Below are 18,071 nucleotides of genomic sequence, written 5' to 3' on the forward strand. Positions count from 1 at the left end.
TTTGCTTTCAAAAGCTGAAAGGTAACAGCGAGATTCTTTGTACTGTATGATTCTCTGTACAAAACGATTAAGTGCCATTTTGTGGACTGTGTGCAAAATATACACCCCTGGCTTCTACAACCCACAATGAAATTAGAATTACGAACAAACTGAAGACAACTGAACTTCAAGTTTATAGTTGTTCTCTTACAGAAGAAAAAAAACTTAGAAAGTTTAACAGGAGGTTTCAGGAATGACTACTGTCCCCCCACAAGTAAGCTTCAATAAGTAAGATGATTACTGAACACACAGTCTTAATTTTAAGATAGAATTCTAAACCTTTACAACAGAACAACTGAATGGCAATACTAAGTTCACAAGCTATAGCATGCTAATGCAGTACTTCACTAGGAAATGCTCTCTCAGTGCACTGATCATTAAGTCGTAGTAATTTGGAAAAAAAGCATCCCACCAGATGGAAATAACAAGAAACAAACTGCATTTCCTCCCTTGGAAAACGATGCAGTCATCTCAAATACAATTATTTTTAGGCATGCCACAAAACTACAAAATAAAAGCAGTACTCTCCAAAAGTAATACCATCAGCTATTGTTCAAAATCAAAATAATGGAAAAGCCAAGTAACTGCAAATTTATATCCTCCAACAAGTTACAGACAAATGTCTGTAATAAGTGATCAAAGTACTAACTGAAGTCTTGGACTTCAGCCATTTTTAGGAGCATTCACTACAAAGCTATGACAGATGCTCAGCTACATTTACATAAGCATGTTTTAAAGCACTGTTAACCTTGCTTGCTCCAATTCAGCCAACCAAAACTATTATGAAAAAAATTATATACCATACTTCAGGAAACATTTCCCTTAAACAGAAAAAGTAATGTGAAAACAGTCCAAACTGCTTCATTAAAAGGATTACCTTGAAGACAACACTCAGAGGGTAAAGCGGAAATTAAGAGGAACTCAATGCTTTAGCTAATGAGTGCAAGAATGAAACCTCCACTGGGTTTCTCTACTCTCCAAGTACCCGTAAGTCACAATAAACTGATCCAGATATAAAAACCAAAGACCTGTCTATATTTTTCTTTATTAAAAAAGTACAATCAAAGAATCCAAAACAGTTAAGAAATCAATTAATTTAGGTTTTTTATAACCATTTGAAAGGAACAACGAATACGGTTCTATGCACCCGCTATTTTCACTAATTCTCAGCTCCGCCATGGTAGGGCCAGTGATTTCATAAACCCTGGAGAGAAATAAGCCCTTTTAAAAACGTGGCTTAAAAAAAAAAAAGCCCCAGAGCCATTCTGCAATCACTTAGGAAAACTTGGCGGGGGGGGTTTGCGCCACTGAATTCAGTGGGTCTGTGCTACGGCACTGTTACATAGCTATATTACTATTTCATGAAAAGCAGAAGAAACTTACTGAATTCAATGAAATTGCAGAACTGTAGGTAGGATTAGAGTAAGAACCCTATTTCAACCTGGCAAGACCCATGTAACAAAACTGCTTAAACTTGGTGCACTTCATTTGCTTCCTCTAATAATAAAAAAGGACATCCCACCTCTTGTACAGAACTACTTCTTTCAAATTATACAAATGCAGTTGTCCTGGGGGGGGAAGGAAACAACACAGGTTACTTACAGGAAGCAGCAGTGAAGTGGGAAATGGGGGAAACAGCCGTATTTTGGCTGAACCAAACTGACACAGTAAAGCTGATGGAGAATGTAAAAACATGAAAGGGAACTGGCTTATATTCTGTTTATGACATGTTTCTGAACATTTCACAGCAGTAAGTTCACAACATTCTACAAAGCATATTTCAGAAGCAAAACCCATTATATTTAGAAATGCTGCACATACTCAGAACTCATAAACATGTTTTTTTTAAATACAACAACTACAGACATCTATAAATGGTGTTGCATATTATATGGATTTAGTATTTGGTCCCGGTTTTCTTCATACTTTTCTATCATTTTCTGCATGTCATGGTCAGCTCCAATAACCTTGAAAAGAAGATGATGAACATTAGAAATGATGATACCACAAAACATGTTTGCTTTTGAGCAAAATAGAACAGGAAGGACTACCACTGAAGCCAAACTGATAATATTCCTAGAGATCTGTCCAATCACCTTTCTGTTCAGAATTTGGCATTCATTGAAAAGCTACGTGTCTGATCCTGCAAACAATCACAGTGAACAGCCCTTAAATTCCACCAGAGAGAGAAGACCAGACTTTTATGCTATACACTCTGGATAGCTGTAAACAATTTTCTGAGATTTTCCTTCTCCAAAGGTTATTAGAAAAGCAGATTTATTTACTTTGACCACTAAATAATACTTCTACTATTTGGAAAGTAAAATCCTCCATATGCTTAATTGGTTAAAACTAAAATAATACTCACAAGCACCGGGCAGGAAACTTTGAACAATGTATGTTTAATGAGCCACTCTTCATAGAGCTGATGAATAGCTTCTAAATATTCCTAGAAAAGAGGCATTCAAAGAACACATATGCCCAGGGATGAAACACACATTGCCATTCCTATACATTTGCTAAGTACTTAAGAACTACATATAAAAGCCAGCATCAGATATTCCCACTAACAAACATAAAAAGCATCAGCAGGTTTCTGAGAAAAATTAATTCCCAGTATAAGGTTTTACTCCATGAAGAGCCTCAAAGACACAAAGCTTACAGGAACACAGTGCGCTCAGCTCCCTTTAAGATCAAGAACCACATTTATCTCCCATAGGTATAATCTGGCTCATGATTTTACAGAGAAAAATACAACACAGAGAAGTAAGGACAAAAAGGGAAAGACTGTGAAGAATATGTATTGAAGGCACTTTCTGCGTCAATACTTTTTCCTAAAATTCTCAGTTCACTTTTTCCTAACTCTGGCTCAAATTCGTTTAAAAGCATTTCTGCCTTTCATCAACTATTAGGTTTGTTTAATAGAGACCACTTAACATTTTTCATTCATAACTGCTCCCCCCCACCCCTCAGTAGAGCTGCAAAGTCTCTTCAAGTCCATTGCAGCAAGGATTTATTCACCAACGCAAAATTTCACATGGCGCAAAAATTTAGCTCTTTGCATGGACCCTGAACTGACAATTGCTTCTACTGAACTACCCAACACTAGAGGTACCTTTGTAGTATACAGTATGTCTTCTGTAACCACATGTATTTCTGATCACGCTTTCTTTAGGAGAAACCTTGTTTAATGAAGGGCCTATTCTGCAACTGTGACACAGAAAGTGATCTCTCAATTACTACAGTTTATTTTTAAGCAGATTCCCATGCCAACGATTTTCAAGAAGTTGTTTGTTTTCCAACACAAGCAGAGACACTTTTCACGCACAAACATCCTGGTAAGAGCAGGCAACAGAAAGTACCCACATAAATCTTCAGCACCTGCATGCACAGGTATTTGTGCTTCAACTGGGTGCCTTCATGTCGTTTAATAATAGAAAAGCAATTGCTTTTTTACATCTTAGAGAAGATTAACAGTTGATTAATACTCCACATAAATAGTCAGCTATAGTATACTGATTGCTAAAACATAACACTTGGGAAAGTCAGTGTACATGGTAGATCATTTATATAAAATGAATCAAAATTAAATACTGAAGTTTTGGGTTGCAATGGGAACAGCTGCACCACATTTTGGCAACACACTCAGGATATGATTTTAGTATTTAGATTGGAATAATTATGTTTTTAAAGCTCAATGTAACCACATATATTGAAGGAACTCCTTACCAGAGGAATGACCTTTTCCTCTTCTCTGCATCTTCTCTTTAACCTCTCGTAACAAACTTCAGGAGAAGTCTGCAGATAAACTGCCATAACAAAAATTATAATAGTTATGTTCAAGGATCAGCTTTAAAAGCAAAGAAGAAACTTACTTCACAAACTATAGTAGGAAAGAACCCTGATTTGGGTACCACCACTGAACCTCCACTTTGGCGTTACTGTTAGTCAATCCATAAACCACCCAGAAATCCATGCTGTCTGATGCTACACATTGCAACCACTGTTACATTGGGTAAAGTGATTATTTACGACACAAGAAAAACAATTATTTTTTCTCCCAGGAAGGAAACCCACCCACATACATGCCCCTCCCAGACCCCATCAAAATTTTACCTATCAAATCAACCGAAACATCAGTGTTGTTCTGGATCCAGTCAAACCATTCAGTTAGGACAACATAATCCACCTCTGGCATTTTTCCACTGAATGAACACAAAAGTCATCACTCACTGAACAGCACGCACAGATCAATTCTAAACTCATTTTTTCCCCTGACTAGAATTACTCCCAATTTACTCCAGCATATGTGAAATGAAAACAAGACCAATATTATGCCCACCCAAACCGAAGGCCTCATAAAGCATTGTTTACAGAATAGAAAAAAAAACAAATATTTTTTTTTTATTAAAAAGAAATAATACTTACTAACATAAAGTTTCTATTATTACTGGTTACAAACATTAATTATTCTTCCCACTATGGTTAAGAAGTAATTACTTGGTGACTAAGAAGAAAAACATTACCATGTTGACATTTCTACAGTAACAACAAATTAGTGTCAATGGTATTTATTGCTAAAGTTCTTTGCATCAGGATCGTTTCAAATATATCTGAACTACTGCAGTGCATATCACCAGAAAGGCTTGATTTACTAAGCAGCACTGACAATTCATTACAGAAGCCATAGTAAAGAGCAGTGGAAAAATAATGATACCGTGTAAAAATTTACTCCCACTCTAAGAAATATTTGTGAAAGGAGTACTGAAATGTTCAACATGCTTAATCTGAACTCTGTATTCAGAGAGTATAGACAATATTGGAGACAACCATCCCAAAGTTACCTCAGTAAGAATAATAAAATGTCAAACAGCTCATGTAAAAGGGAGTCTATATAGGACATATTAAGAATAACATACTATGTTTTTACTGGGATCGGAGTTTTCACTTATTACCATATTCCTAAATAGTCAAATATTACTAGTTTTACATTACTCTGTCTTCAAAACTGGTGATAGTAACACGCACTCCACACTCCTTCCTAAATGCCTCTGCAATAGCAATATAAAAAAGGGATGGGGTTGAGAGCCTCCTGTCCTCTCCAGCTGAATGATTAAGACCAGCTGCAATACTTTACATGGTGCTGAAGAAAAACATTCCACAGATTCTAAACTATTCTCCTGGCAACATGCTTTGACCACTGTCAAAACTGAGCGAAAATAATCCAGAAAGATATTTCCACTTAAGTATGTAAGCAAGCAAAACCTGTATTCATGCCACCTCCTTTCTTTATATGCCATCCAGCTGAATGTCTTGCCTCCCAAAGCACCCAAGAAAATGGAATAACACAATTCACTGCTATTCTTCTAATATATCACTCATATGTGTTTCTGGGTAGCAGGCATATACATAAGCCAAATACTGATTCTGCTACTTTTGTCCAAGATATATGGGGAAAACAGGAAGGTCAAAAGGAATTAGAAATAAGAAAAAGCCCCACTGTTCTTACCCTAAAAGACAGATAAATCCAGGTCAATTCTACATTGACCTGCCCTGCAGACAACATGCCTTTGCCTTCCCTGTGTCAGTGGAGACCCCCGGATAATCCTGTGAGGATTCTGGATCAGTATCAAGATCAATAAAGATACAAGTAATGTAAAAGGCACAAAAGGGTGTTTCATTTCCAAAGTCTGCTGACATTTGATTACTAAAGTTTTTACTGCAAAAGTTAAACATTAATGGAATGAGCTTTATATCATAAATAACTATGAATTCAAATGAGACACAGTCAATTGCTAGCGCTTACCCTATAACATACCTTGCATACTCACATGCACACGTTTAAAATTCTTCTACAGTTTTACACCTAACGTAAGCATGTCTTTCAGTGCTAAACTCAGATGTGCGACCACATTAAAAACTTGGACACATGCATATCTCTGCATGCCGGAGAAGCTCAGAGCAATTGCTCACAATTTAAGCTTTCCATCATCGTAAATCTTACTCTATTTCTCTCTCTGGGAAAAAGCCTGCAAAGCCAAAACATAAATACTGAGTGACACTGAATCAAAGAAGAACTGGTATTCCTGATATTCCCACAGCTCTTCATCCCTTGCTTAAACTAATCATTCTCCTAAAGGAGAAGAGCTTGTGTAGACTAGAGATAACAAGGGATTCTTCTCTAAGACTGGGACCCTTCTCTTACAGAAAAGAAAGCAGAAAACAGCTTCTGCTCTTTGCAGCATGCTTACCCCATTCAGTCCAAGTCTTAGTTTGTATAAAAAAGTTCTATTTCGTTTTACACACTTTTAATGGAAAAATGCCTTCCATACAGCTATTTAACAATCCCTTTGCTGAAGATAACTGTTGAATAGTTTGAGACTGAGGGTTGTTTTTTTTAATAATATTTTCAGCAAAATTTAAAGATATATCAGGTCAGTTTTGTTTTCCTGACCTTCCATCAAACAGGCATAATTCAATTTCTACAATGGACAACCTCTCCTGTGTTCCCTGCGTGATTTTTGCATGTTGACTAACCTACACAAGAATTAGGAACACTCCCCTACAAAGACAAGGAGATTCCTTCTAGGAAATAGTAACAAGGAAACAAAAAGCCTCTGGAGGATACAAAGGAATTTTCCTTTGCAAAGTCCATTTAGTTACAGCATGATTTTTAAAATTTTCATGCAGCAGTTGATCGAAAAATCACAGCATGGCAAGCAATCGCTTTAAGTTATAAGGCCCTTCCCCTGCCACAAAGCACTATTATCCTTCTACATAAAAGTATCAAGTATAGTTTGTATTTTGTCTTTGTTCTTCTGATGGCTAAGACACCACCTTCTAATTTTTAGCCCTTAACGTATCCACAGCCTTTTTGTATCTAATTATTCTTTCGTTGTTATTATAGTCTTGCAATTTCAAATGTTTGCACCTGAGGTGCCCATAGGTGACAAGCGCATTCTCCCAACTTTTCTACACAAGCACGTCAAGCTGGTTTTGTCTCTTTAAACAGGCTTTTCATTCTTTTGATCATGCCAGTATCTCAGCTTCCCACCTGTTTCAGTTTTAGTTCATAAATCACCAAAGAGCAGTTAGAAGTGTAAAAAGCAATCTCAAAAAGCTTTCATAAAAGCAAGGTACAAAAGCACCAATATTTCCATCTCCCTCCTGGAGGCTCTTTGCCGGATACTTCCAAGAGTCACATTTACTCTTCTCTGGGCTACACAATACTAGTGTTATTTTGTGATCAATTTTTATTTATCTTTAAATATATAAAAAGATATATAATTTTTTTTCTGCTTTTCAATTTACAATTTTTCATCTTATAGTTGAAATTTCTGTTGTCAGTTCAATTGAATGATAGAATGTATCAGCATACTCACACCCTTTGTACCAAAGCATCAATCCAAAGGCTGGTCCAACACAAGGGACCTCCTTCTGGCCCGATACATCCCCCTTTCAGTACCTCCCTTCAGTGGGATTTCCTACCACATTACAGCAACAGCTTCTGCCCTTACAAATAATCATTCATTACAGTCTCCCAAAACCTCCTTGATAAATACGTATCCTCAGTTCAGACTGATGAGCATGCTTTTGTTTGGGGTGGGTGAAATGTTACTAAACACAGTTACCAGATTAGTGTCTAACAGGATGTGTGTTGGTCACCGACTTCACATTTATGTCCAAAGCTTTAATTATTCTTTCGTTCATCATTTGCTCTGAAGTTCTGCTAAATACTGAGGCAGATGAACAAACCTGCAGTTACTAAGCTGACTTTCCCCACCCCCTAAAATGGGCTCTACAGTAGTTGTTTTAAGTCACAAAGGCACCGCCTCTATGTTACAACATTTTCACCTAGTGCGAGATTTCACATGCTTCCAGAACTCTCAAATAGACTCCGTTTAAACTGTAGTTGTGGTTACTACTATTTCCACACTCCCATTATCATCCTGCCTTTTCTTCTATGCAGTTTTCTTTCCTGTACACAGAAGTACATATTAGTTTTTGAGACAAGTCTAGATGATCTTTAAAGAACTACAACACGTAAGGATAGAGCAGTGATCAAACAACATGCAGTGAAGCTACAGAACTGCTTGCCATAGGATGTCCTGGAAACTAAAGGTTTACATGAGCTTAGGGGGAAACTGGACACATTCATGGAAAAGAATTTCCCTGTGAGTTACTAAATACAGAAAAACCACTGCTCAATAAGGAAGTCCCTAAACTGTAACTTACTGGATATATTCAGAAATTATCATAAATGCTTACCCTGTTCTTACTCATTTCTTATACTCTTGCGCTGCATTTCTGGCCACCACTGGAGACAGGATATGAGGGAGGACAGATTTACTTATTTTTTTAATGTGACTCAGAAATGGCTATTTTCACAAGCCCAAATTTTTCCTTATTTTATTTATAATCCTTTTACACACCCTTATATCATATTTTGGTTTACTATTGGTAGCATCAGCTGGCTTCTAGCTTGCTCTAACAAAACAAAGCAAATGCCTTCTGTCCAATATTAAGAAGTGCTGAAGCCACAAAACATCTTAGATGCCCTTAAAAACGTTATTACAAAATTAATACATAGAGTTCACACAAGCAGACTTAACCACAAAGTTCTCAGTCTTTGGGACAAAATTAGTCTGTCGACAATGAAAAGAAAAAGTCGGTAATTAAAAACAAGAAAGACATTCCGGTACATTTCCACTGCATTCAGACTGGGATAAATAATGTCTCTTTCTGTTTGCCTCGCATCTTATTGTGCACCTCTCAACTTTCAAAGCAGTTCTAGTAACAGATTAGGAGCTTATGTAGCATGAATGCCATCTTGTGGCATGCAGCCATTCTCCCTGCAGACAGGGACAAGAAACTGGTTTTCTCTCTTAAGACCACTGAAAAATCCATTAAAACAACAATCTGTTACATGCAATTTCCCTTATAAGGTCAGCATTCAAAACAAAACAAAACAAATCAGTGCTGATTACTACACCACTTCCATTAGTATGGGATGGATGAGTTGTACATTGGCCAGATTAATAAACGCTTTTTCTATCTCGGGCCACAATCTGATGCCCCAAAACAAAATAACCTGGGTTAGGCCCAATTGCACCTGAGGGTAGGAACCTGATTCAGGAAGCGACACTTAGAGACAAACGGCTCTTTTTCTTTCTTTACTCACTAGCCTACCAAGGTTTTCAGGCTTATTTTGATCCTATGAATCCTGATTCTGAGGAGCAATAGCATGTGAGGGCTGGAACGCTTGTGGCTCGAGTTCCTGCTTGCAAGAAATGCCAATCCGGGATGCTAGGTTGGATAGCGCTACCCAGTTCCCTCCCTCCTACAGTATTGTTCTTCATATCCTCATGGGTTTTGACCGGTTCAGTATGCATTTGCTTTGATTTAAGCAAGACTTTTGTATTCATCTGGAGAGCAGATAACTGTAATAAATGGCATTCTAAATAATAAGATGTTCTAAATACACAAGAGCACTTCTGAAAAGGCTCTCACCTGGCCCATGTCTTACAGGTTTTATTCTACCACTGGGCACCATGTCCCATACAAAACACACTGCCACTCCGACAAAGAACTGACAGATTTCACAGGCCACTTCGATGCAAATTACCAAATAAATCATGAGCCAATTATATTTACCTTTTTAAAAATCTAATTAAGCCAAGAAAGTAAAATAGAAATCCATATACTATACCTTCGATACAAATTTTCTACAAAAATGTATTTTGCACTGTGAATTGATCGCTCCATCATTCTTACGGGGGAAATCTACAAAATAAAACTTGACAGTCACTGACTAGTTTACCTTTTTCAGCATGTTTGTTTCTTTTCAGGCTCATATTGCACATTGTGTCCTTTACATTAAAAAATACATAACATTTTCAGTTCTTCCAGATCTTGTGATTAAAAAATTTACTGGGAGGATGAGAACCACAAAAAACAAGTCGTCTTAATCTCACTTACGGTCCCTGCATTATTGAACACCTACATAACTAATTTGTTACTCATATGCAAGTTTCAAAGGTAACTGCAGAAGCACTCAACTAAGCAGCTGACGGGGGGACACAAGCAGCAGCAATCCACTTCGGATTTGCAGAGCAACAGAAGCTATTGCTACCTGAATTGCTGCCACCTTCAGGTGTGTTACTGTGTCAACAGCACAGGCCTAACATCAGAAAAACTGTAACAAGAAAACTGACCTTTCTAAAGAAATAATTACAACTGACAAAGTAGTGCAGCCTTAGCCAGTCTTGCACATGTTCAGACAGCACTTCACCTTGGAGAAGAGAGATTCTCTGACACTCTCTGGCCACTGCAGAACAAGGCAACCCTGGCAGCGCTCTTTCCAACAGGTTTTCTACACGTTAATGACCATGAAAGAACAATTGCTCCAGCAAGGCTCAAATGGCAAATGAGAGCAAAGCACAGATTAAAATGCAGGGCGATCCTCAGGAATTTTTGAAAGAACATTTTCTGCAACAGAATGAGATTTCTATTATTTTGAAAAAACACCTCTTCTAAAAAGCTAATAATTGTATGTGCGGTATGTGATACTTCTGAAAGTTTGCCCTCACACAAACTCAGAAAATAAAATGCAAGGACAATCATTAAGATAAAGTGTGCCACCTGAGATCAGATCTTGTAATCAGGGGATGGCAGATTTAGCACAGAATGTCACAAAAGGCATTTCAAGGAGAAAGAAACAAACAGATCTTGATAAGAGGTAGTGTGTGTGAATCAACACAGTAAAAAAATACAGGAAAAAAAGGATGCAAACCACCTGAAAAAAAGCAATGGAAAATTTTAGTGGAAGTATTTTGGACAAACACAAGCAATGGCTAAATTTTTGCTAGACAGCATGCAGCAGAATGAATATCAATGCTGTCTTTAAGATTACCTAATGTTTGCCAAAGAGTTGAACCAGCTAAATTTACATAGAGACTAATTACAGACAAGTCACTGACGTGGGATTATGAAGAGATTTGTGCAAGTCCAGCTTATAAGGGTGGTGCAAAAAAAGCAGTATTAGTTCGGGGAAGTAAAAGTTCTGAGCAGGTTGGAGGCAAATGTTTCACCCCTGGAGCACGTGTTGGGCACATCAACAATGTCTTTGCACCTAAAAACTCACACTCACTGCAGGAACAAAGAAAGAATGCAAACAGCATCTTAACTTTTGGATACAAAGTTAAAAATATAACTCATAGCCGCATCTAACTGTCTTTTTAAACAAAAAGAAAAATCTGTTTGTTTACCATTGGTCTGGTATGCTGCTCCAACATTGTAAGCTGTATGTAAGTCTGTAAAGTTATTCCCCATCTCGATGCATCTTGGTACATTAAGCCCTGGGGTTAGAGATGGAAACGAGACATTTTGGTTAGGTCAAACAGTAAAAAAAGTCAAGTTGGGTATTTCATAAGCTTTTATGCTACAACAGACTTGCTAAAACAAGTGCACCAAAACAGCTGACACCAGGTTTGGCAAGAATTAAGTGATCATTTGCTCTCCACAATGCATATGTAAGAATTACAGTTCTGGTCCTTAGAGACACTAAGTGAGGCACTTGGAATGCTTGCTGAAATCAACAGGAATTAGTTACCTTGCATCTGGAACAGTCAGGACCAAGGCATAGCTCATATGAGACAGTTTTAATATGTTTAGTAATTTAAAAAAATGTATTTTTGTTCACTGACAGACTGTCAGGATACCCAGTCCACTAAATGCAAATAAGGTTCCAGTAAGCATGCTCTGGGCCCCAGAAAAGGTGTTTTTTAACACAGACAATGGTTCTTCCTAAAGAATCCTCAAAGCAGGTAACTCTTTTCCACTGTGATTGTTGCAATTCCACAAACACATACACTTAGAAGCAACAGTCTATCCTGCAAAGCAAGGAAAGATCTGACTCAAAATAGGACATCATTCACTAACTACTTGCTGAGGTGACAAGCTTTAAGTCAGCAGCATGGCTTCAGTCCACAGATCTGACCTCTTTCTTCTCTCCTTGTCCAAGATCAGAATGAGAAAGTATTTTGAAGTGCTCAGATTGCTGTGATGATGTGTAAGGACACAGCCAAGCATGACCCATCTCTTTACTAATAGTAAGAAAGTAAAGCATCAGAAACTCCTAGTGGGGAGAATTTACTTCTCCAGAGGACCTATGCTAGCAGTAATTGCATCAAATATATGTTTGGGCACATGTGGTTTGGGGTGTATCCAAACCACTGCATTGACAGCAAATTCCACGTGAGCTTGAGCACAGATACCCATCTCAGAAGGCAATGAGATTTTTGCAGTGGAGGTGATCATACAAGCTGGGAAGGCTGACAGAAGAAACTACTTCAATCAGCCCAGCAAAAGCATATCTGCAGATATAGTCAGGGCCCTGACTGCTGTCTCCGAGAGCATCTGTGATGAAGGGTCATACCTCTGGGGAACAGTTCCAAGAAACAATGACTACCCAAAAGACCACAGAAGCTCTGAAAACCTCACAGGACTGAATTTCCCTTATCTTCAGCAGTCAAAACAATATTAACCGCTCAGATCCACCCCTCACTTTGAGTGACGTTCTTGCCGTCTTTGAAGGGGGCATAACTATATTTAGAAACAACTGTCCCACTTATGGCTTGCCTTTCTGTGAATTTCTTTAGCTCATACCCAATGAAAGACCCAGTCCTTGCTGAAACCACATTTTATATACGTTTCTATTACATGCATGTCTTAATCACTGTATTTTAGTTTCCATTTTAGCTGTTTAGTTTAGTTGTTTGCTTTTAGTTTAGCTTTAGTTTTTGCTGTATGAGACTACGACCATACCTTTCATAACAGTTTTGCTGATCGTTAAGAAGTCATGCTTGTCTTTCTGCCACTTACCAGGATATTATGACCACGAACATTCCTCCACTTTGTCACCGGCTCTGTCAAAACCTTGTTAAAAAGAATTAGTCCAAGTTAAACATGTTTTAGATTCAAAATACATCATTTGACCCTACAAGTCTACAACTGTTTTTAATGAATACTCATTCAGTAAGTCAGAGTATTCAGGACTTGTATTAGAAAGCTCATCCCTCTTCAAAAAACAACACTGAATGCTGTAATATAAAAGGCAGTAACGAAGACTGTTTAAAAAACAGAGAAATATCATTACATGCCATCTTTTTAGCATTTTTAAACTGCTAAAATAAAACACTGGATTGATTACCTAAAGAGCCTAGATACATTTCACTTTTTCGAGTCAAAATTAGTGCCCTGTAAGGGAAAGAATGGCCTAGCTGAGTACTGACTGCGTTTCAATGACCTGCTCATTCCCTCACAAATTAATTTCTGAGAGCGCAGCACTTGTCAGCAAAGACGATCAAACTGTTATCATATTATTTTCCATTTTATTTTTGTGATCTAACAAACAAAATGTATTCAAAGCTTTTACGAAATTAATCAGAAAAGCTTCTGCCCTGAATAGGTAAAATCACAAGAGACTTATCTGGTTCAAACAGGGTCTAAAACTCCAACGATACTGTAGAGCCAGGCTTATGAGAATCTGATAACCCTGGGAAGTTAACTACCTTTTTAAAAGACGTTGCACTATATGCAAGTTAAAGTTTGCTATCCTTTGGGCTAATAGTTATTTATTCCATGAGAATAATTCCTATTAAATTACCAAATAACATCTGGCAACCCAGAATTTCTATGAGGAATCCCAAGACAACTTATCAAATGTGTTCCCAGGTCTGCTGGGGAAAGTATTAACAGCTGATGTACACAAAAGCAATTGCTCACTGAGGTTTGATCTTGATTTTGTTTAAAATACAGTAAGCCTACCCTTCCCCTAATCTTGTTCTAAGCAATATGAAATCAAACACCATAACAGCCTATGAAATCTCCAGAAACACTTCTAACAGATTTTTCATTTTCTATAAAAGCCATCCATTTACTGGGATCTCAGTTACAAAACATCAGTATTTTTACATCACTACTTGTCTTTATTTTGCTTACTACAAGATACATCTAAGATTTAAGTCACATGAAATAGCTAACAAGCAAGCCAAAACATCCCAACCCATGTGGGTTGCTGTTACTTTACAGAGGTACAAACTGATTCAGGGAATACCTAGTTAAATGTTAGTAATGCAATCTAGGGTAGCTCAACAAATGTTGGGGCCCAAGCCAGAACTTAGCCAGGATAATGAGGTAGCCTTGGGCTGTAAGGTAACAGGAACAGCCTGCATAGTGACTAAAACTTGTTGCTTTGGGGGAGTCAGAAAGGCTTCAATACAAGAAGTGCCAAAGCAAAGTTACCACGACATTTGACCTTAAGAAAAGCAGACATACAGAACCATAAAGATAAGGACTCTGCAGAACTACCAAACTCCTGTCTGGAAACCACCTCATGATCCCTGAGGTTCCACTCAGAAGCACCCAGGACAAAAACGCATCAGCCTCACCGACTGCCACTGTTGTAAGGGGCCTCATGCGAGAATGCACTCAAGAACATAATCTTTGCAAGCCTGATGGGGAACGTCCTGAATGCAAAGAACATAGCAGAAGGCACCAGTGGAAACCAAGACCAAAGGAACTAAGGACATCTCCATCTAACTGAGAGTCAGAACACCAGCTGAAACCAACACACCTCGCAATACACTGACAAGATTACTGGATGGGCCAACTCATGACCATAGGTGGAAGAAGGGACTTAAAATGCATGGATAATTAAGATGCAAGTATTATGGTAAGTTCCAGGAAATCTAATGCATATGTATATAACTGAGCAATATAAGCTTTGTCCATCATGACTTGCGGTGTGCAAGTTAAAAGGAGCGATCCCCCTTGCACCCAGGGCTGCAATAAACATACCTGCTTTGTAACTCTCCGTGAATTGTAGAGTTTGTTTCCGCGCCTCAAAACTCTAATCCACATGTTTTACTGATATTTTGGCATCCAGTACTATATTACATACCATCTAAATTTCTCTCCTACAATTTGACTACAAATAGTTGGTGGGGGGGGAGGTGCCCCAGTAAGTGCACGGGCTGACAACCTGCTGCTCCTTTCTCCTTAGCCTAAGAAAGGACAACACTTCTAAGTTAACTGTCAATTTTCACAAGACAAGCAACTGCTTATTGATGTAAACAAAGACAAACATCCATCGAGTACCTCAATGCTGGTAGTTTGTGCAAAATAATCCAGGCATGTTGTTTTTCCACTTGCGATGTTGCCTTCTATACATATCTGGTGAAAAACAATATCACCTTTAAAAACAATGCTACTGCATAGTAGTAAACAGTGTACGTGAAAATACACTCTCTCCATATCAAGCATACAATTTCCTAATACTGTAAGTAGGTGATTTTATAGAAAGACATTGGTGATCAGTTTGGATTTTGTCCCTGCAGACCACCACTTTCTCTCTCCCTGACACACATATACCAACTGCCTCTTTACCAGGCCAGGGGCAGCCTTAGGCTCTGGCACCCCTGCAGCCAGCCCATGCTGCCGCATCCCACCCCCTTCGCCTGGCCCCAAGAGCCCCAGAGGTCACCTGCCAGGCTGCTGCTCCTCCACCCTGCCTGTCACAACTCACCTCAGGGACTTCGACTTAACTTTCAACTTAAAATAAGTGCTAACTGAAATAATAATTTCAGTATCCGTTAAATAGATAGCTTAAACCTTAAGATGCATTAAATTTTTATTTTCAGAAACATGCACAATTAAAATAAACTAAGAGAATTTTGTTTCAGCTGTCTTAAAATAATTTATAGATTAATTATATTCCAAACACAAGAAAAAAACCCTCACAGGCAGGTCTGTATAGGGCAACTGCGACACTACGCGCACAACACTGACCCCAAGCTGACACCTGCCCCTACACAATGCCAGGCATTTGCACAAACCCCTCACAACTTACTGCAATTTACAGAGCTAGATACGCATAGAATTGCACCAAGTAAGACCCAGTAACGGACCCACCACCTGGGCAGCACCCAGTGAAACAGCCACATCCAATGGCTGCCTATATACATACACTCAGATTATATTAAGAGGTTGCACGATTTACATAGTTTCTCAACAAAATGAAAACACTTACAACTGTCTTTCTATCATCTTCTTTTATCAGATGTTTATCTAGAATGGAAATACACAGAGGAGTTAACAAGCAGGAAGAAGGTCTTCATAACTTAAGAGTTATACTGCACCTCTTCATATGAGCCCCTCCCTGAAGTTTTTAGGTTCTGTATTGCTTAATATGAATATATGCTAAATTACAAATCTTTAAGGTTTTAGGTAATCATCGTCCTGCACTTGGGTCGGGGCAACCCCCAGTATCAATGCAGGCTGGGGGATGAAGGGATTGAGAGCAGCCCTACAGAGAAGGACTTGGGGGTACTGATCGACAAAAAGCTGGACATGAGCCAACAATGTGCCTTGCAGCCCAGAAAGCAAACTGTGTCCTGGGCTGCATCAAAAGCAGCGTGGCCAGCAGGTCGAGGGAGGTAATTCTGCCCCTCTACTCCACTCTAGTGAGACCCCACCTGCAGTGCTGCGTCCAGCTCTGGAGCCCTCAGCACAGGAAGGACATGGACCTGTTGGAGCAGGTCCAGAGGAGGCCAACAAAAATGATCCGAGGGCTGGAACACCTCTCCTACGAGGACAGGCTGAGGGAGTTGGGGTTGTTCAGCCTGGAGAAGGCTCCAGGGAGACCTTATTGCAGCCTTTCGATACTTAAAGGGGGCTTGTAAGAAAGATGGGGACAATCTCTTCAACAAGGCCTGCTGTGACAGGACAAGGGGCAATGGTTCTAAACTAAAGGAAGGTAGATTTAGACTGGATATAATGAAGAAATTTTTTACGATGAGGGTGGAGAAGCACTGGAACAGGTTTCCCAGAGAGGTGGTAGATGCCCCATCCCTGGCAACATTCAAGGTCAGGTTGGACGGGGCTCTGAGCAACCTGATCTAGCTGACAATGTCCTTGCTTATTGCAGGGAGGTTGGACTAGATGGCCTTTAAAGGTGCCTTCTAACTCAAACAATTCTACGATTCCATAATCAGGTCAAGTAACAGACATGTCTTGACATACACTGACACAGAATTAGCTTAAATTCTGCATTGCCCTTGGGACGACAAAGAGTCGAATGGTGAGTGCCTACACTCATTCGGCAGATTTTTGTGACACTTCCTGCTCCTTAGTTTCAATTGGGAAAAAAATTAATTTTGGAAAAGCCAGTGATGGGTGACACCCACTGACTTCGCAGGCCCAGCTGCAAAGCTGGGTAAGGATGAAGATTTTAGGAGACTTCCCAGACAAGCTATGGGGATGCCTCGTATCTCAGAATTGCCTATATAAGACTTCTGCAAGCAATGCTAGGCTTACCGGACCCTTAACAAAACAAAACAAAACACAAAAAAAAAGGCAGTTTCGGTTCCACAACGCAGTGAGGTACCGCAAGGATTACCGGGGCCTCGGCGTACGGCAAATACGAGGAAGCAGGCTTGTTCCGCCCGCAGGGAAGGGGGCAGGGGAGCCCTGCTTACCCCGCACCGCGCGCCCCCCGCCGCGGCCGCGGCCCCGGCCCCAGCCGCCCCCACCCGCCGACTTACAGCCGCCGGCGCCGCCGCGGCCGGGCCGGGAGCGCAGCGCCAGGCCGCCCGACGAGGGGCCCGCGGCCACCCCGCCCGCGCCCGCGGCCCCCGCCGCGACATCCCCCGGGCCCCGCCGGCCCCGGGCCCCGCGCAGAGCCGCGGGCCGCGCCCAGGCCGCACCCAGCCGCCACATGGCCCATCCCCGCCACCACCGCCACCACCGCCACGGCCGGCGGCGCGGGCCCGCCCCGCTTCCGGCCGCGGCGCGATCGCTTCCGGCGCCGCGGAGCCCCGGCCCCGGCCCCGGCCGCGGGGCGGGCGCGGAAGTGCCTAGCCTAGCCCGGCGCGGCGCGGCTTGGCCCGGCGCCATGGCGGTGGTGGAGGTGGACAGCGGGTTCCCCCGCTCCCTGCGCGGCGCCGTGAAGATCGCCCGCGCGGTAGGCCCTG

General features: G+C 40.3%; 1 protein-coding gene across 2 annotated transcripts; it reads right to left on the reverse strand.

The window, feature by feature from the left end:
• Window positions 1-1,055: 1,055 nt before the first annotated feature.
• On the reverse strand, window positions 1,056-18,031 carry TK2 (thymidine kinase 2). Of its 2 annotated transcripts, none has more exons than XM_075101353.1 (10): window positions 17,643-18,031; window positions 16,130-16,167; window positions 15,199-15,273; window positions 12,922-12,975; window positions 11,307-11,396; window positions 9,749-9,822; window positions 4,156-4,244; window positions 3,769-3,848; window positions 2,408-2,488; window positions 1,056-2,006 (listed from the first exon to the last, which is right to left on the reverse strand). In XM_075101353.1, exons 1-10 carry the CDS (start codon window positions 17,992-17,994, stop codon window positions 1,908-1,910), a joined length of 1,032 nt encoding a protein of 343 aa, XP_074957454.1. In that variant the 5' UTR covers window positions 17,995-18,031; the 3' UTR covers window positions 1,056-1,907. The 2 variants fall into 2 exon arrangements, with proteins under 2 accessions (XP_074957454.1, XP_074957455.1); XM_075101354.1 differs by having other exon boundaries at window positions 17,805-17,902.
• Window positions 18,032-18,071: the final 40 nt, after the last annotated feature.

Source organism: Phalacrocorax aristotelis, chromosome 8, assembly GCF_949628215.1.
Source record: "Phalacrocorax aristotelis chromosome 8, bGulAri2.1, whole genome shotgun sequence".
Lineage (NCBI taxonomy): Eukaryota > Metazoa > Chordata > Aves > Suliformes > Phalacrocoracidae > Phalacrocorax > Phalacrocorax aristotelis.